General features: G+C 38.8%; 1 protein-coding gene across 3 annotated transcripts; it reads right to left on the bottom strand.

Annotated features, from left to right (window-relative positions):
• Positions 1-159: 159 nt before the first annotated feature.
• On the bottom strand, positions 160-17173 carry prlra (prolactin receptor a). 3 transcript variants are annotated; one of them, XM_017493058.3, is made up of 9 exons: positions 16963-17173; positions 11029-11117; positions 9830-9962; positions 9289-9458; positions 4997-5169; positions 4474-4615; positions 3033-3129; positions 2854-2923; positions 160-2743 (listed from the first exon to the last, which is right to left on the bottom strand). In XM_017493058.3, exons 2-9 carry the CDS (start codon positions 11087-11089, stop codon positions 1838-1840), a joined length of 1752 nt encoding a protein of 583 aa, XP_017348547.1. In that variant the 5' UTR covers positions 11090-11117; positions 16963-17173; the 3' UTR covers positions 160-1837. The 3 variants fall into 3 exon arrangements, with proteins under 3 accessions (XP_017348547.1, XP_017348546.1, XP_017348548.1); XM_017493057.3 differs by having other exon boundaries at positions 9830-9965; positions 16963-17172; XM_017493059.1 differs by lacking the exons at positions 9830-9962; positions 16963-17173.
• Between the last annotated feature and the right edge of the window lie 111 nt (positions 17174-17284).

Consider the following 17284-nt stretch of genomic DNA (forward strand, 5'->3'; position numbering starts at 1 on the left):
CTCGTTCAGCGGGTCACTGTACGACATTTGACTGAACAAATCCGAATGAATCGTTTAGCTGAACGATTCAAATGACTCGAGTCAGTGAAAAGACTCAAGAAGTTCAGTTGCATTGTGGGCTTTGATTTTATTCCGAAAAAGCATGAGGCCACACTGTAATGTACTGACTTATTTATTTATTTATTCATTCACTTTGTGTTGCTAAAAAACAAACAAACAAAAAAAAACATGATGATTTGCACAAAATGAACATCGACGAAATAATGCAAAGTCAGAGATGCAAAATTGATCCGTAAATCCATACAATAATTTATTTTCGGTGTACAGTTTATATAAATATCTGAAAGACGTCAAATCTTGAACACTGCACATGATGAATTATCATTAACCACAGATCAACTGGTTAATAACTGGTTAATAATTGTTAAATGCTTAACCGTGGTTCTGGCCATTACAGTTAACACTAGAGCTTTAAATGTGAACACAAATATATCTGCATCTTTTTTTTTCTATCCCATTAAAAAAACGTGGTTTTGTTGTGATAACGAACGAATTAGGCCCATAGGCCTCAACGAGCCAAAAGACGCTTATTTATAATCCTTCCTTCCATAAAAAAATCTCACTATAAACCATCCAGAAACAATGCTAGCTAGCTAACATTCTCTCTCTCTAGCTATCCTTTTTAGCTTTAAGTAGTACTATTTAATCTGAATTACCACATACCTCCTAACCATTTTCTATACGTAGAGTAAGGCAAAATAGTCACAGAGGTTTTTATTTATTTATTTATTTATTTATTTATTTATTTTTGAAGACGAATATAATATCAGGTTTTAAAAAAGTCCTATATATCAAGTATTGTAGAAATAGTATCTTTGACAATTTTTGTCGTATCGCCCACCTCTAGTATGGTGTTGAAGTATAAACATCCTGATTTATCAAGATTTGTGCAAAAACTAACTGCATTTACAACACGGTAGATGTCTATAGACGGGCTGGAGTGATGAGGGACCCATAAATGTTTTTTTGTTGCTGTTTTTTTAAAAGAAAGAAAAAAAAATAGAAAAACATCAGCAGAGCATATCGAAAACAGAGGGTGTGCTTCTATGTCATCGCTATTCACGAATTAACAGCAGGCTTACGCCAGTTGCTGAATAAAGTTGGTCACATATCGATCAGAGGATAATAATTTGTATCATATCAGATTCGGTGGTATCACTAAATGTATAATCGTTGCGTTAAGAATTGGAATCATATCATATCATATGGTATCGTGTGGCAGCCTGAGGTTTACACCCCTATTAAGTATGCAAATATATGCACATTTAATTAGACAAAGCCTCATGTTCATAAATAAGTTTACATTTATGAAAAGGTTCCAGTACAAAAAAATACGTGTGAGAGTATCAGCAATTAACTCTTGAAGATTAATGGTGATAACTGACACAATCTTTTTAAATAAAATGATTCCCAGCTCAGCCTGTAGTGTCTCGGAAATAAAAAAAAATCAGGGTCAAAAGTTTCGCTAAAACGTTGTCAGTCTTCAATCTCCACTTAGAGAAGTGGTCACCTTCTGCACAAGTCTCTGCTATGAAAGGACCTTGGATGGGGTATTCCAGTTCAGTTTATCTCTTCTGAGGGGAGTACAAACCCAGCAGAACCCGGTAGCGACCAAAGACATTCAGCATGAGCTTCGGGTCCGTAGCACAGACGTACTCAACCCCCAGGCGTACCTTCTCGGAGCTTCCAGTAAACTTTCTGAAGCGCTGGTGGTTAAAAGATTTAGATCCTCTGTTCCATGAGTTTTCCCTGAAAGCTTTTGTTTTCAACAGAGATGTTAGGAGATCATCATGGTCGAGTCGACATATCCGTTCCCTAGCTGCAAAATGGAGAACGGAGACAGGAGGGTGTTGGGTTTACACGTCTGATGGTTCTCCTCATGAGGTGTTTGGCATTGGCAATCTCCGGAATGCAGCGGCACGCTTCTCAGATCCCTCTGCAGCAGCAAAACATTTTCCGAGATCACATCTTGCACCTTGCTATAATTCTCACTGGGTGAGGAGTCTGAAAGCTTCTGACTTCGTTCCTCGAGGTCAGTTAGTGGTTGGACATGGAGGACGTTTTCCTGATTGACCGTCTGCACCTCTACGTATTCCGTGGATTGGGATTCGGTGGACTGGGGCACGTGGGCATCCATGCTTTTGGGTCGAGAGTATCCACAGACTCGGGGTTTGTTCAGAAGCTCTTCTAGCCCATTTTCTGGAGTTCTGCTCATTTGGATGGATGAGGAGATACAGGAAATCTCTGGAACATTGTGATAGGTACATTTGTTGTCCTGTGGCTGCAGTAAATAGAGATCCTGTTGATAATAGTGGTGCTCAGGGTGCAGCTGAGGTGACGAGAAGACATTATTCCAGATCCGGGCTTGTCCTTCTTCTTTGATCGGAGAGCCGGGCTCTACGGAAACCCAGACAGATTGCATGGCTCCGCCCTCAGTCCTTCCCTCTGTGCTCTTGTCTATCAGCAGGGTTCGGCTGTCGCAGCTTCCTCGGCCCGAATCGTTGTCCGATGATGTGCTCATGGGCTTCGCTGATGCCACGAGCAGATCTTTGGAGTCCAAAACCAAGTCGTGTGTCTCGTCATCGTCATACACCTCCAGATAGTCAATTAGCAGCTCCTCGTAGCTGGTTGGCGGGAAACTGTGGATCATCAGCGCGTTGAACACTTCCTCTGATTTCCCACTCTGTCATGAAGAATGGAGGAATGAAGATTAATTAACCAATAGTACTTTCGTAATTAGTCTAAATTTTTGTGAAAACGTGTACAACAGAGTAATGTGTGTGTGTGTGTTACTTTGAGCAGCTGTTGATCAAAGCCTTTGATTTTGGGTCCGGGAACAGGAGGCATCAGACAGTGTTTCACACTAAACACAATAATATTACAAAAACAATAAACCAGTGTTTTACAAGAACATGGTCATTGAGACCACACACACGTAATTAACATACGTTAACGTGGCGGCTCAGACTCACCTGTTCCGCTTAAGGTTCATGGTCCAGGTGAGGACAAGGAGGACAAAGGCTGAGAAAACCGCTACCAGGATCCACACAGAGTGCTCCTTGTCCAAGTCTGAAAAAAAAAGACTCCTGATGTGAGAAGCAACATTGACAAGAGAATAATAACATAATCTTATATAATTTCCTATTTATTTTTTATTGACTTTCATAATGTTTTTTTAATTTCGTAATTTTCATCAAACAAGTGCATAAATACTAATATCAGAAGATATATTGTATATTTCATATTTTCTTTATTATTATTTAATGTATTTATATATATACAGTAAAGTAGAACGCAGTAATATACAGTAATAATATATTATCAAATGTATACATGTATAAATATACACACACATTTGATATTATCTTATCTATATTTATATTATATGTATACATAAGTACATATTTTTAAAGTAACTTATTACTTATATATATATAAGTATATATATATATATATATATATATATATATATATATATATATATATATATATATATATATATACTTATATATATATAATTATATATATATATATATATATATATATATATATATATACACACATATTGATTTTATTTCATTATTAACATAATACTAACAATAAAATAATACTACCTGTATTTTATTTATTAATGTAAATGTATTTTAGTAAATTTGCCGCTTGTGTAAAGACATTTTTTAATAGAAGGTGTGATATAAATGGTGTTTATTTTTATCCTATTATGAAATCAGTGTGCTATTGAAGATGACGTGTGTGTGTGTGTGTGTTACGGTTGGCGGTGAGCAGGTGCAGAGTGACATCATCATATCTCTCAGTAAGTGATGTGTGAAAATAAACAATAAACCCTGATTAAAGGGAAAAGAAAAAGTCAGATCGGACGATGTTTTTATGAAATCACTCCATCTGCTGTCGGGGAGCAGGTATGGAGGTGGAAATGTGCATAATCTAATTCTAATCTTTATGCCTACAGGAAATAAAAGAAACAGAAGATGAGTTGGAGCTCATCGCATTAGAAGAATATAAAATGGCGGCACGTTTGAGCTCATCACGTCAGTTTCGTTAGCAGCAGACACATTTTCTTCACCGTATCTCCATAGCTAAGGTTACGCTAGCTTCGCACTGAATCCATTCTTTATCGCTCCTCATCTCTGAGTCTGCCTTTGTGCTTTTGAACTTTATTCTGCTTTGTGAGACTTCTATAAATCGCTCTGGATATGAGTGGCTTCTAAATGCTGTATATGTATATTATACTTTCATTTCTTTTTTCTTTTTGTTTAATTCTGGATGCTAGGAAAATAAACAACACAAAAAGCTAAACTTGTGCTGAAGAACTCAAACTTTTTTAACAACAAAATGATAGTAAAGTGGTACATTATGCTAAGTACAGACACAGAGTTGACTATTTCCGCTTACACTCAGGCATTTGTACGTAGACGGGACTCGTCCATTCGCTCCAGAAGCCGTGGTCTGGTTTACAGCGAACCTGCACCATGTACTCTTTACCCGAAAGCAGGCTGAAGATGTTGTAATATTTCTGCATACCAGTGTCGTACTCCTGCACACACACATACATGGTTACACAAAAGTCTGTACACGCTCTGCTGAATAAGTCCATCCATCCATCCATCCTCTATACCGCTTTATCCTTTTTCAGGGTCACGGGGAAACCTGGAGCCTATCTCCGGGAGCATGGAGCACAAGGCAGGGTACACCTTGGCCAAGGTGCCAATTCATCGCAGGGCACAATTGCACACACATTCAACATCTCAACTCATGTAACAACTGTGTACAACGTGCTGTGTACAACAGCACGTTCTGAAGAGTTTTATTCCCTTTAGACCGCAGCAATTTAACAATGAATGATTTCTATTCAATAATAACAGAATGACATTGCACTTTTTAACCATTTATGGTTACACTGAAAGCCTACACACACCTCCCAGGTGTCGCCGTTGGCCTGTTTAACGCGGAGCTGGTAGATCAGCGTGATCCAGCCTGAGCGAGTGTCTGCAGACTGCGGCTTCTCCCACGTCACATGCAGGAATGGAGCTTTAAATTCACCATCATCTATCACCTCCACCTTCACATGCTCCGGAGTGTTGGGCTGAACTACAGAGAGAGAGGGAGGGAGAGTGAGAGAGAGTGAGAGAGAGTGAGAGGGAGGGGTAGAGAAAGGGAGAGAGAGGGAAGGAGGGAGAGAAGGAAGGAGAGAGAGAGAGGGAGTGAGAGAGATGGAGAGAGGGAGAGAGTGGGAGCGAGAGAGAGGGAGAGAGGGGGAGGGAGAGAGAGGGGGGAGGGAGAGCGAGAGAGAGAGGATAACAGCTCTTATTAATTTAATGATCGTTCAGCAAACCATCTATGTTACCATCTACATTTAGGTCAATAAAACTTACAGAACTGAACTGAAGTGAGAGAAGAGAAGAGAAGACAAGAGAAGAGAAGAGAAGAGAAGAGAGGAAAAATTTAAAGACAGATATACTATAAAATTAAAAAAGAAAATTTGAAAAAAAAATATGAAGGAAGAACTGAATGCAAGAAAAGGAAAGAAAAAAAGGAAAAGGAAGTTCGACTAGAGGAAATGACTTAAAAAGGGAAAGTAAAGGAAAGAGAAGAGGAGAAAAGACAAGAAAGATAGAAGAGTAGAGAAGGGAGGAATGAAAAAGAAAAAAAAGAGAAGTTACGAGAGAAAAGAAAGTAAGAGATGCAGAGCAGAATGAAAATAAATAAGAACAAAACAAGAAAAGAAAAAAGGAAAGAACTGAAGAAGAGATAAAAGAAAAAAGAGAAAAACAAGGAAAAAAGAGAAAATAGGACAAGAAAGGGAAAAAAATATCAAATGGAAGAAATGAGATATGAGAGAAAGGAAAAGAGAAACTGAACTGTTTCATGATGTTCTAAATTTAACATCTGAAGTGAAAACTGAAACACTGAAACACTGAAATACTGAAACACTGAAACACTGAAATACTGAAACGCTGAAATACTGAAACACTGAAACACTGAAATACTGAAACACTGAAACACTGAAATACTGAAACGCTGAAACACTGAAATACTGAAACACTGAAACACTGAAACACTGAAATACAAATACTGAGACAGTGAAACACTGAAGTACTGAAACGCTGAAACGCTGAAATGCTGAAACACTGAAATACTGAAACACTGAAACACTGAAATACTGAAACACTGAAGTACTGAAACACTGAAGTACTGAAACGCTGAAACGCTGAAATGCTGAAAGACTGAAACCTGGGTTAGATGTTAGAAAAAAATTAAAAACACACCAAAAATGTATAAAGTTTGAGTTTAACATGCAATAAAACACCATTTGCATGAAAATGCAGCTCAGTGCTGTTAAAACCGGATAAAACCACCCACACACACACACACACATTCACACACCAGTGTTTTTTTCCTGTGAAGGACGAGTTAACGTTTAATGTGCAGTTCATCAGTCAGGATGAGAAATTAACTCGGTTTATGACATAATGATTTTCTCTTTCTTATGAAGGAAAACGTTTTCAATGTTTTTAAAAATCACTTTGACAATTTTTTTTTATCTTAATATTAAGATTAAGATTAAAATGTAAAAAAAAAAACCCATGAATAAACAAACAAACAACAACAATTGTTCTATTTGACTATATTTATGCATTTTTATTTGCTAAAATATAGTTTTACATTCACATATTGCATGATGATTTATTGAGTTACTGATTTATTTTCAGGAACAGATTTTTTTTTTAAATGACCTTACACTTCATAGCTTTGCGACTGTGTTAAAGTTTACCTACAACGCAATCAAACACTACCGAAAACACTACACTCTCTGATCTCCTTTCACATTGTAAGTTTTTATCACCAGGTGAATTTTTATTTGTGAGCTGTTTGTTCACTCCGGGTTTGTTACAAAGTAAATCTACTTCCTGGATTCATTTAAATGATTCTTAACACACTTATTAGCTTATACAATGAGGGAAAAAAGTATTTGATCCCCTGCTGATTTTGTACGTTTGCCCACTGACAAAGAAATGATCCGTCTATAACTTTAATGGTAGATTTATTTGAACAGTGAGAGACAGAATAACAACAAAAAATCCAGAAAAACGCATGTCAAAAATGTTATAAATTGATTTGCATTTTAATGAGGGAAATAAGTATTTGACCCCTCTGCAAAACATGACTTAGTACTTGGTTTAAAAACCCTTGTTGGCAATCACAGAGGTCAGACGTTTCTTGTAGTTGGCCACCAGGTTTGCACACATCTCAGGAGGGATTTTGTCCCACTCCTCTTTGCAGATCTTCTCCAAATCATTAAGGTTTCGAGGCTGACGTTTGGCAACTCGAACCTTCAGCTCTCTCCACAGATTTTCTATGGGATTTAGGTCTGGAGACTGCCTATTTCACTCCAGGACCTTAATGTGCTTCTTCTTGAGCCACTCCTTTGTTGCCTTGGCCGTGTGTTTTGGGTCATTGTCATGCTGGAATACCCATCCACGACCCATTTTCAATGCCCTGGCTGAGGGAAGGAGGTTTTCACCCAAGATTTGACGGTACATGGCCCCGTCCATCGTCCCTTTGATGCGGTGAAGTTGTCCTGTCCCCTTAGCAGAAAAACACCCCCAAAGCATAATGTTTCCACCTCCATGTTTGACGGTGGGGATGGTGTTCCAGGGGTCATAGGCAGCATTCCTCCTCCTCCAAAAAATGGCGAGTTGAGTTGATGCCAAAGAGCTCCATTTTGGTCTCATCTGACCTCAACACTTTCACCCAGTTGTCCTCTGAATCATGCAGATGTTCATTGGCAAACTTCAGACGGGCATGTATATGTGCTTTCTTGAGCAGCGGACCTTGCGGGCGCTGCAGGATTTCAGTCCTTCACGGCGTAGTGTGTTACCAATTGTTTTCTTGGTGACTATGTACCCAGCTGCCTTGAGATCATTGACAGGATCCTCCCGTGTAGTTCTGGGCTGATTCCTCACTGTTCTCATGATCAATGCAACTCCACGAGGTGAGATCTTGCATGGAGCCCCAGGCCGAGGGAGATTGACAGTTCTTTTGTGCTTCTTCCATTTGCGAATAATCGCACCAACTGTTGTCCCCTTCTCACCAAGCTGCTTGGCAATGGTCTTGTAGCCCATTCCAGACTTGTGTAGGTCTACAGTCTTGTCCCTGACATCCTTGGAGAGCTCTTTGGTCTTGGCCATGGTGGAGAGTTTGGAATCTGATTGATTGATTGCTTCTGTGGACAGGTGTCTTTTATACAGGTAACAAACTGATATTAGGAGCACTCCCTTTAAGAGTGTGCTCCTAATCTCAGCTCGTTACCTGTATAAAAGACACCTGGGAGCCAGAAATCTTTCTGATTGAGAGGGGGTCAAATACTTTTTTCCCCTCATTAAAATGCAAATTAATTTATAACATTTTTGACATGCGTTTTTCTGGATTTTTTTGTTGTTATTCTGTCTCTCACCGTTCAAATACAACTACCATTAAAATTATAGACTGATCATTTCTTTGTCAGTGGGCAAACGTACAAAATCAGCAGGGGATCAAATACTTTTTTCCCTCACTGTATATGTCATATACGTATATACAGTATATATGAAAGTGGTGAATATGAAGGTGATGAATATGAAGGTGGCGAATATGAAGGTGATGAATATGAAGGTGGCGAATATGAAGGTGATGAATATAAAGATGGTGAATATGAAGGTGATGAATATGAAGGTGGTGAATATGAAGGTGGTGAATATGAAGATGGTGAATATGAAGGTGATGAATATGAAGGTGATGAATATGAAGATGGTGAATATGAAGGTGATGAATATGAAGGTGATGAATATGAAGGTGGCGAATATGAAGGTGATGGATACGAAGGTGGCGAATATGAAGGTGGCGAATATGAAGGTGATGAATATGAAGGTGGTGAATATGAAGGTGATGAATATGAAGGTGGTGAATATGAAGGTGGTGAATATGAAGGTGATGAATATGAAGGTGGTGAATATGAAGATGGTGAATATGAAGGTGGTGAATATGAAGATGGTGAATATGAAGGTGATGAATATGAAGGTGGTGAATATGAAGATGGTGAATATGAAGGTGATGAATATGAAGGTGGTGAATATGAAGGTGATGAATATGAAGATGGTGAATATGAAGATGGTGAATATGAAGGTGATGAATATGAAGATGGTGAATATGAAGGTGATGAATACATACCGATGTAGGCGACATCCACCACGACCGGCTCTGAAACACTCGTGCCCATGGAGTTTGTGGCCACTACAGTGATATTATAAGACACCCACAGTGACGTGTCGCTCTTATTGAAGTAACACGAGTTCGGTCCAGCCATCTTATAATCTGGACACTCGTACACCTTCTCTGATCTGCAGGAGGCCGAGAGAGAGAGAGAGAGAGAGAGAGAGAGAGAGAGAGAGAGAGAGAGAGAGATTCACAAATATATTCTGTTTCCTCTATGTTCTCTAAACTCCTTACGCATTATAGAAGACTCAGTGATGTTATGTTAGCAAAAGGAGGTCGCACAAAGTTCACGAAGCCACAGCAAGTCATCCTGGATATGTGCACCAACGTGCTCTCGGACTAATGAATAGGAAGGAAAGAAAGAAGGCAGCAGTCAAGAGAAAAGAGTTGCAGGATGACCTGAAAGCAGCAGGAACAACAGGAATCGGAACGGGAGTGTGAAGGAGTGAAGGAGATGAAATGAGTGATGTACTGTAGATGAAGAGGATCTCCTCACCCCTCCATGAGATAGTAAAGGGCGTAGGTGGTGTTCAGATCTCCGTTGTCACCCGGCTCCCACCAACACGTAAATGTCTCCCTCTCAGGAGAGCGGCAACTCCTGAGTCGGGGTTGATCAGGAGCTTGGAGACCTACTGAGTAAGGGAAAATAAGTGGCGAAGAAGAAAAAAGATACATAGCAGTAATAAGAGGAAAGATGAAAAGGGAAAGGGGGAGGGGATGGAAGAAGAGAAGAAGGAGGTGGAGATAAAGAGAAGAAAGGGGAAACATTGAGACAGAGATGGAAGAGGAGGTAAAGAAGGAGGAAAATCAAGAGGAGGAGGACAAGGAGACAGGAAAAGAAGAGATGGATGAAAAGAGGGAAAAGGAAGTAGAGATGGAGAGGGTGGAGATAAAGGTGGAAGAGGAGCAGGAGGAAAAAGAAATATGAAGACAGGAGGAGGAAGATGAGATAAGGAGGTAGAGGGATTTGAGGAGAAGGAAAAGCAGGAGGAGAAAGAGAAGGAGGAAACGTCATGAAAGAGATGGAGGAGAAGAAGGTAGTGGAGGTAAAGAAGTAGGAAGAGGAGACAGGAACAGAAGAGATGGATGAAAAGAAGGGAAAAGAAGAAGAAGTGGAGAAGGTGGAGGATGAGAAGGAGGAAGAGCGCGAGAGGATGGAAAATGTGGAGAAATAGGAAGAGGAGAAGGAAGGAGATGGAAAGATGGAGGAGGAGAAAGAAGAAGAGAAAGACAAAAAGGGAAAGATGCAGAGACGGAGGAGGAGTCAGAGAAGTAGAAAGTAAAAACAAAGATTTGGAATAATTAAAGGAGAAAGATAAGAGGTAATGAAGAAGATAAGACAGAAAAGACGAGTGGGAGCAATGGAAAAGAAAGAAAAGAAAGAGGAGAAATAGCAAGGGGAGGAGAAAGAAGAAAAAAGGGATAAAATGTATATTCTGTAAATAAAAAATACAATTTTTTATACTGTGATTTTTTTTAATAAGAAGAAAATAAAGGAGTGGAATCTCAGCTCTGGAGTGACTCGCTGATTTTGAAATAAAAGGAAAAGTTCAATGAAGAAAAATCCTCGAGATTATAATACGATCGTAATATCATATTTTGCACTAAATGTCTGTCTGTTACTAATAATTCCCAAAGCAGAGGATTTTAGAATTTAATCACTTAATTTCAGCAAATCTTCATTTCCGTACGTACCAGCAGCTGGAGATGAAAAGATGAGGAACAAACCCACGATCAGTCCGGAACCGAGCCTCATCGTGGAACAGGATCCCTGCAGAGGTAAACTGAAAGGAAAGAAGAACATCAGCGAGCGAGGGATGTTACACTTCCCTCGGAAAATGACAGTCTGAGTTTTAACTTCAGCAGAGAGAGAAGAAAGAGAGGCAGGTGAGGGAACGGCGGTTTTTAGCGTAAGCTGCTATAACATACTGTAGGATAAATGAATGCAACTACAAACGGATAAAAACACAACTTGTTCTTTGGGGGGAAAAAGAAGCACCCGGTGGCTGTTGTGTAAGAAACATAAACACTGGAAAGTAATTACCGTTGTGGTAGCAACTGTAACTATGTCCTTGATTATTTTCCTATAACAGCATGACACGCAATATTTTATTCCTTATATAAAAGACTGAGATGAGTTGGGAGGTTGGGGTTCCTGCAGCACCGTCACTGTGGAACCGCTATAAATCCTCTAACCTCTATAAATCTGCTGGTTATTGTTCACTTAGTTACACAGCGATGAATTCCCAGTGAGGTGATTTTACTGTAAGAGGAAGATCAAAGTCAAATATTTTAATGTTTCATTGCGTTTTACGATGAATGTCTGACAGCGGGCAAGGCCTGCCTGTAAAACCCCTCACAACGTCACGTATTATTCAGATTTTCCCATGAGATCGAATGGAAGAAAGGTCACCGCTAATGAGGCGTTTTCTAAAAGCATTTCCACTCGGGACACGATGACAGAGACGAGGTGTAATTACATCGTCATCATCATTGTCATATCACAGCAAACCAGTGACTACATTTCCCATCCTGCACTACGGTCTACAAACATAGCCGCCATGGGCTGCAACTCCCAGAATCACTCACAATCATTCTAATGCACACCTGCATCCAATTTACACTCACAATCACACCACTCATATAAGAGACTGTTCAAACACAGGTTTTGCGAAGTATTAGGCTCAGTTGCTTAGTCTCTGTCGTTATTCCAAGCCTTAGATCGTGTTTTCCGTTCTGGTTCTTGATTTTGTTTACTCTGTTAACCTCGATTCTCTGCCTTGCTTAGTCTAGCCTGTTTGCCTGCCTATGTACATTGATTTCTGCCTGATCCTTTGGACTTCTTGTTGTTTGATTAAACTGCCATACCTGCACTTGCTTCCATCTCAGCCTCCATCACGTGACCATGGAAATAAAACAGAGGAAATGTGACGAGCTGGAAATCCATATGTGTTTTGCTTTACGTGAACATTTTCTTTTGATTCTCCACACAAAATATACCGAACATCATCTCTGTGATTTTTTAAAAAAATTGTTGTTTATTGTTTTATTATTGTTTTCAGATGCATTTAAAATGTAAGTCTTTACGTTTGGCTTTTCTTTTATAAATATAACGTTCCAATTTCATGGTTTAAAAAAAAAAGTGCTTCTGGTATCGAGCCATTTTTTAAAATTATTATTCTAATATACTTATTTAGCAATCCAAAAGTTACCAATAAAATCAGAAATAATTTTTTTAAAGAGTAAAAAATCTGTTTAAAGACCTTTACATCACATTCAGAAAAATGGAAACAGAGTTTTGGAACTCGTATTATTTGTCTTTTTCCTGTCTTCTTCTTTTTTTTAATATTTAATATTGAACCCTTAAAGCTTATCTCAATTTTCTTTTTTGGAAGATAAGCACTCTTAATTCTCCAAGAACCCTTAAATACCCTATAGGTAGCATCTGCAAATATTTAAATTATATTTATATAACAAATTTATACAAATCTGTTCATTGTATAAATTTCATTTGTCTTCTTTATTTTGTCTTAAGGGTGTACAAACTTTTGCACTCGGCTGCATGTATCGGTACCGTACTGAAAACATTTAATGTAAATACAATGTCAATAAATAATTCACATTTAAGACCTGATCTCAGTGTATGACGTGTATACATCTGATTCTCTATAATGTACAGCATAAGAGTTATGGTAATTTATAACACGTCGTAGGTGTATTCAAGCACGTTACGTGACTCCGCCGTGTTGTTAGTTGAATGTTATTTGTTACACTGACCCTCATCGCCCTGACACGTGTGTGCGGTTAATCACATTTCAAACACGTCTGAGCCTCTGAAATCCGTTCACTTCAGACCTGACGGAGTCTGCGACGAAATTTTTCGCACGAGTTCCATCACGATGAAGTGAAATGCTCGTGCGTGAACACAGGACCAACGTGTTTCTAGCAAGTTCTTCTCCCATGCTTGTGTCATGCGACCACACTTAATTCCGAGGACAGAACATGACTGGATCTTATGTCCTACGTGAATATAATATTACTAGCTAGCACTAGCTAGCTATACTGCGAATTCGACATTAGCAGTTAACATTGCAGCAGCACATCTGACCCTATAATTAAGGACTAAAGTTAGCACGTTCTAATGTTCTAACTAGCGCTCGCTAATGCAGCTAACAACTTAAAGGCGACGTTACATCAAAAATGATCGGTTGTGCCAACATTATATAACGTGGAGAGCAGTAAGTACTGTAAGCTGCTTAATCCTCCAGTGCTGACGAACAAACGCTAAAGTAACTGTCCTCTACAGCAGATCTGCCTCCTGTCTCCTTTCCTGTTCTGTCCATCATAATCAGTGTTTAAACGAGGAATAAAACACTCCAAGTGGTGCTGTTAAAGAAAAACAATCAACTTCAGGAGAGTGACCGTAACTCAACTTCATCACACCATACTAAAGAGTTGCTGTAGCTTTGCGTGCTTATGATCACTGAGGTTAAGAGTTCATTTTTTTTGCAGTAGGTGCATTAAACAGACTGTGAAGAGCCTTCTGGAAGGAACGGCAAGAATCTCTGATAACATCTGCCTGGAGGTGTCTTTCCTGGAATCAGCTATACCATCAATATAACTGCTACAGACTCGTACGACTGGTTTCTCTCTCTCTCTCTCTCTCTCTCTCTCTCTCTCTCTCTCTCTCACTCTCTCTCTCTCTCTTGCTGTTAAAGGGAGAAAAATGTTTTAGTGTAAATAAGAGCCTCCACCCCACTCTGTACAGATCTTTGTGTACTGTGTGGGTGGAGATTCTGTAAACTTCTTTAATATGCAAATTAATTTAGATGTAGTTGATCAACATGAAAAAAGGAAAGAAAGAAAGAACTCTGTAATCTTGTTTTTTGCACCCCTCAATCAGTCCATCCCTTCATCAGTCCATCAGTCTATCCCTCAATCTCTCCATCAGTCCATTGATCCACCAGTCCATCCTTTCATCAGTCCATCCTTCCATCAGTCTATCCCCCCATGAGTCCATCCCTCAATGCATCCATCAGTCTATCCCTGAATCTTAATCAGTCCACCCCTCAATCAGCCCTTCCCTCATTTTATCTATCCCTCCATCAACCCATCCCTTAGTCCCTCCTTAAGTCCTCCCCTCAATCTATAAATCCATCCCTCCATTCCCCCAATCCATCCCTCTATCCTCAGTCTGTAGTCATATCTCCTTCCTCAATAATGCAGTGACTCTAATCCCTCACCCATATAAGGTTTCTGCACAGGTGAGTCTCCACCAATCAGCTTTCATCTCTGTCACCTACACCTGAAACACTAGACCCAAACTCACACCTCAGCTCACACACCTCTCTCTCTCTCTCTCTCTCTCTCTCTCTCACACACACACACACACACGCTCACTATAGCACAAGAGAATTGAGTGTGTTTGTGTAATATCTCTGTAATATTTAGTTCTTGCAACAGTATTTAGATATAATGATATCTAATATTTGGCTGACAACCTCATGCCCCCCCCCCCCCCCCCCCCCCCTCACACACACACACGGATACAAACACTCCTCTGCTGTAATCGGGTAGTACTGAGCGGATTACAGAGTCAAGAGTGCAATGTGACCTCAGTGTACTGTCAGTGTAATGCTCAGGACACACACTCACACACACACCTGACATTACACACATCTATTCATAAAGAACATAATAACGTGTCCTGTAGACGTTATAACATTATTATTATTATTATTATTATTATTATTATTATTATTATTATTATATATAACAAGTTATTTATATAATCATCTGAAAATTTAAAGTGGAGTTAATGAATGCCAGCGTTCCTGAACATTACAACTGAGAACTGGAATGATCTCGGCTATGTGTTTGCGGTAAAAAATTAACACAGTGTTAACACACATGCAGAAATTTTGCAGGAAAGTTCCATGTTCCACCTCTCGGTTCCCATCAGCACTTTTTATTGGTTTAATCACAGCATTAGACTCGTGTGGTCGACTTTAAGGAAAACATTCACGCTCCGTTTTCAGATCTCTTTACCACAGACGTACAATAAAGGTGGGTTCTAAAGTCCAACCTGTGGAGAACCTCACACTTAACACGCTGGAAATCAAACCAACCTCATGTTCTCACAGGAACTTCACACTCTAGAACCAGTAGTGGCAAGTTACATCTGCACTTTTACCTAAGAGTGAACTGAATAATTAAGGGTTCTTAGTCTCCTAAAATGGTTCTAAATTGATAAACATTCTGTTGTAGGGTTCTACATAGAACCTTTTAGACTTTTACCAAATGTGAAAAATAATTAAATAAGTTGTAGTCAATTCAGAGAAACTATGTCAAATTATATATGTAAAATGAATCATCACCTTCTGACCTATCAGAATCCGGAACTCAGATTACATTTGCATAAATGAAAACTCTTTTTATTATTATTTTCTGTAGATAATCTATCACAGGACCCTGTCCAGGGTGTACCCCGCCTTGTGCCTGATGCTCCCTGGGATAGGCTCCAGGTTCCCCATGACCTTGAAAAGGAGTAAGCGGTAGAAGATGGATGGATGGATGGATGAAATCTATCACAGGAAGTCGCTAAGTGAATTGCGTAAGAAGTCACGGATCAGGTCAGTGACACACACTGTAACACACTCACTCTCTCTCTCTCTCTCTCTCTCTCACACACACACACACACACACACACACACACAGATGGATATGTTGTGTCTGAAAGCAGGAGATTTGCGGGTCGTGACCAGAGACTGGATTTAACAGGGATGAAAATCTCATTGCGTAATCACACACACACTTTCAAGCACACACTCTTCCACACATCAGCACCTTCCCTTTAATGAGAGCGTAAAAAGCCCTTCTCTCACAGCAGTGTTAAAAATATGCACGTGTTATAATATAAACGATTCTAGATGACATATTTTTATAATATTTTGAACATCGTGTCCTGATAGACTGAATGACATCGGAGGTCTGAAAACATTATTACGGAATGAGCCTAATGCCCTGTACTGCATCTGAAACACACACTTCAATTATTTCACACCATGAACTATTATTTTTTAAAATTATTATTAGTAATCCTATACATATGCATACTTTTATCTTGTATTTTATTGGATCTGTAATGTTTTTATTCTTTTGCACCTTGGGTTTGTGAAAGGCACTTTAAAAATAAAACATTATTATTATTATTATTATTAATAATAATAATAATAATAATAATAATACTAATAATATTATTATTATCCATAATAAATTTTTTGTTGCCCTGTGAGTTTTTTTTTTTTTATCTCTATTTAGAATTTTGATGCACTTTTGATATATACATACTGCATATTCCTTAAAATATTGCATTAATAATAACTGCATTCATTAAAAAGTTTATTTTAAAAAGGAGTAGCAGGAGTACTATAACACTTTTATAACAATTTCACATTATTTTTTCTTAAATATATTTTTTAGCTTAACTTTTTTCATTTCATGAATACATTCAGTAAACTGTAAACACTGTGTAACATTAGCTACAGGTGACATATATACATTTTTTGTGTGTATGTGTGTGTCTTATATAAATGCAGCTGCGTTATTAATAAAATCTCACTCTCTTACCTTTAACTCTCCAGACTAAGAGGGGTTCCGGTCCGGAACAGCGACATTAGACGCCTGAAAATATCTTTAATCTGTATTTTTTTTTTTTTATTTGTTGTGTTATATTTCTTGTTTTCAGATCTGGAGGAGGATAAAGAGGAGGATGAAGGAGTCACGACGCCTTAGAAAGTAAATCAAGCACTAAAGCGAAACTCTCCATGAGCTTCTGATTCATTGGAGGGGGCGGAGTCTACGCTGTCGCCACAGCAACTTTTTCTTCGCACCTCTCTGGACTCCGCCCAGTGCTTCCGGGTTGTCTTCGTCACTGGACTGTATCAAAAAA

This window comes from Ictalurus punctatus, chromosome 18, assembly GCF_001660625.3.
Source record: "Ictalurus punctatus breed USDA103 chromosome 18, Coco_2.0, whole genome shotgun sequence".
Classification (NCBI taxonomy): Eukaryota; Metazoa; Chordata; class Actinopteri; order Siluriformes; family Ictaluridae; genus Ictalurus; species Ictalurus punctatus.

Excerpts from the sequence above, each read along its gene's own strand:
- prlra (XM_017493057.3), bottom strand. The coding sequence starts at position 11,089 with ATGAGGCTCGGTTCCGGACTGATCGTGGGTTTGTTCCTCATCTTTTCA. Across the intron at positions 5,170-9,288 it reads GGTGGATGTCGCCTACATCG|TTCAGCCCAACACTCCGGAG; the intron begins GTATGTATTCAT and ends CTCTCTCTGTAG. Across the intron at positions 2,744-2,853 it reads TTGATCAACAGCTGCTCAAA|AGTGGGAAATCAGAGGAAGT; the intron begins GTAACACACACA and ends TCTTCATGACAG.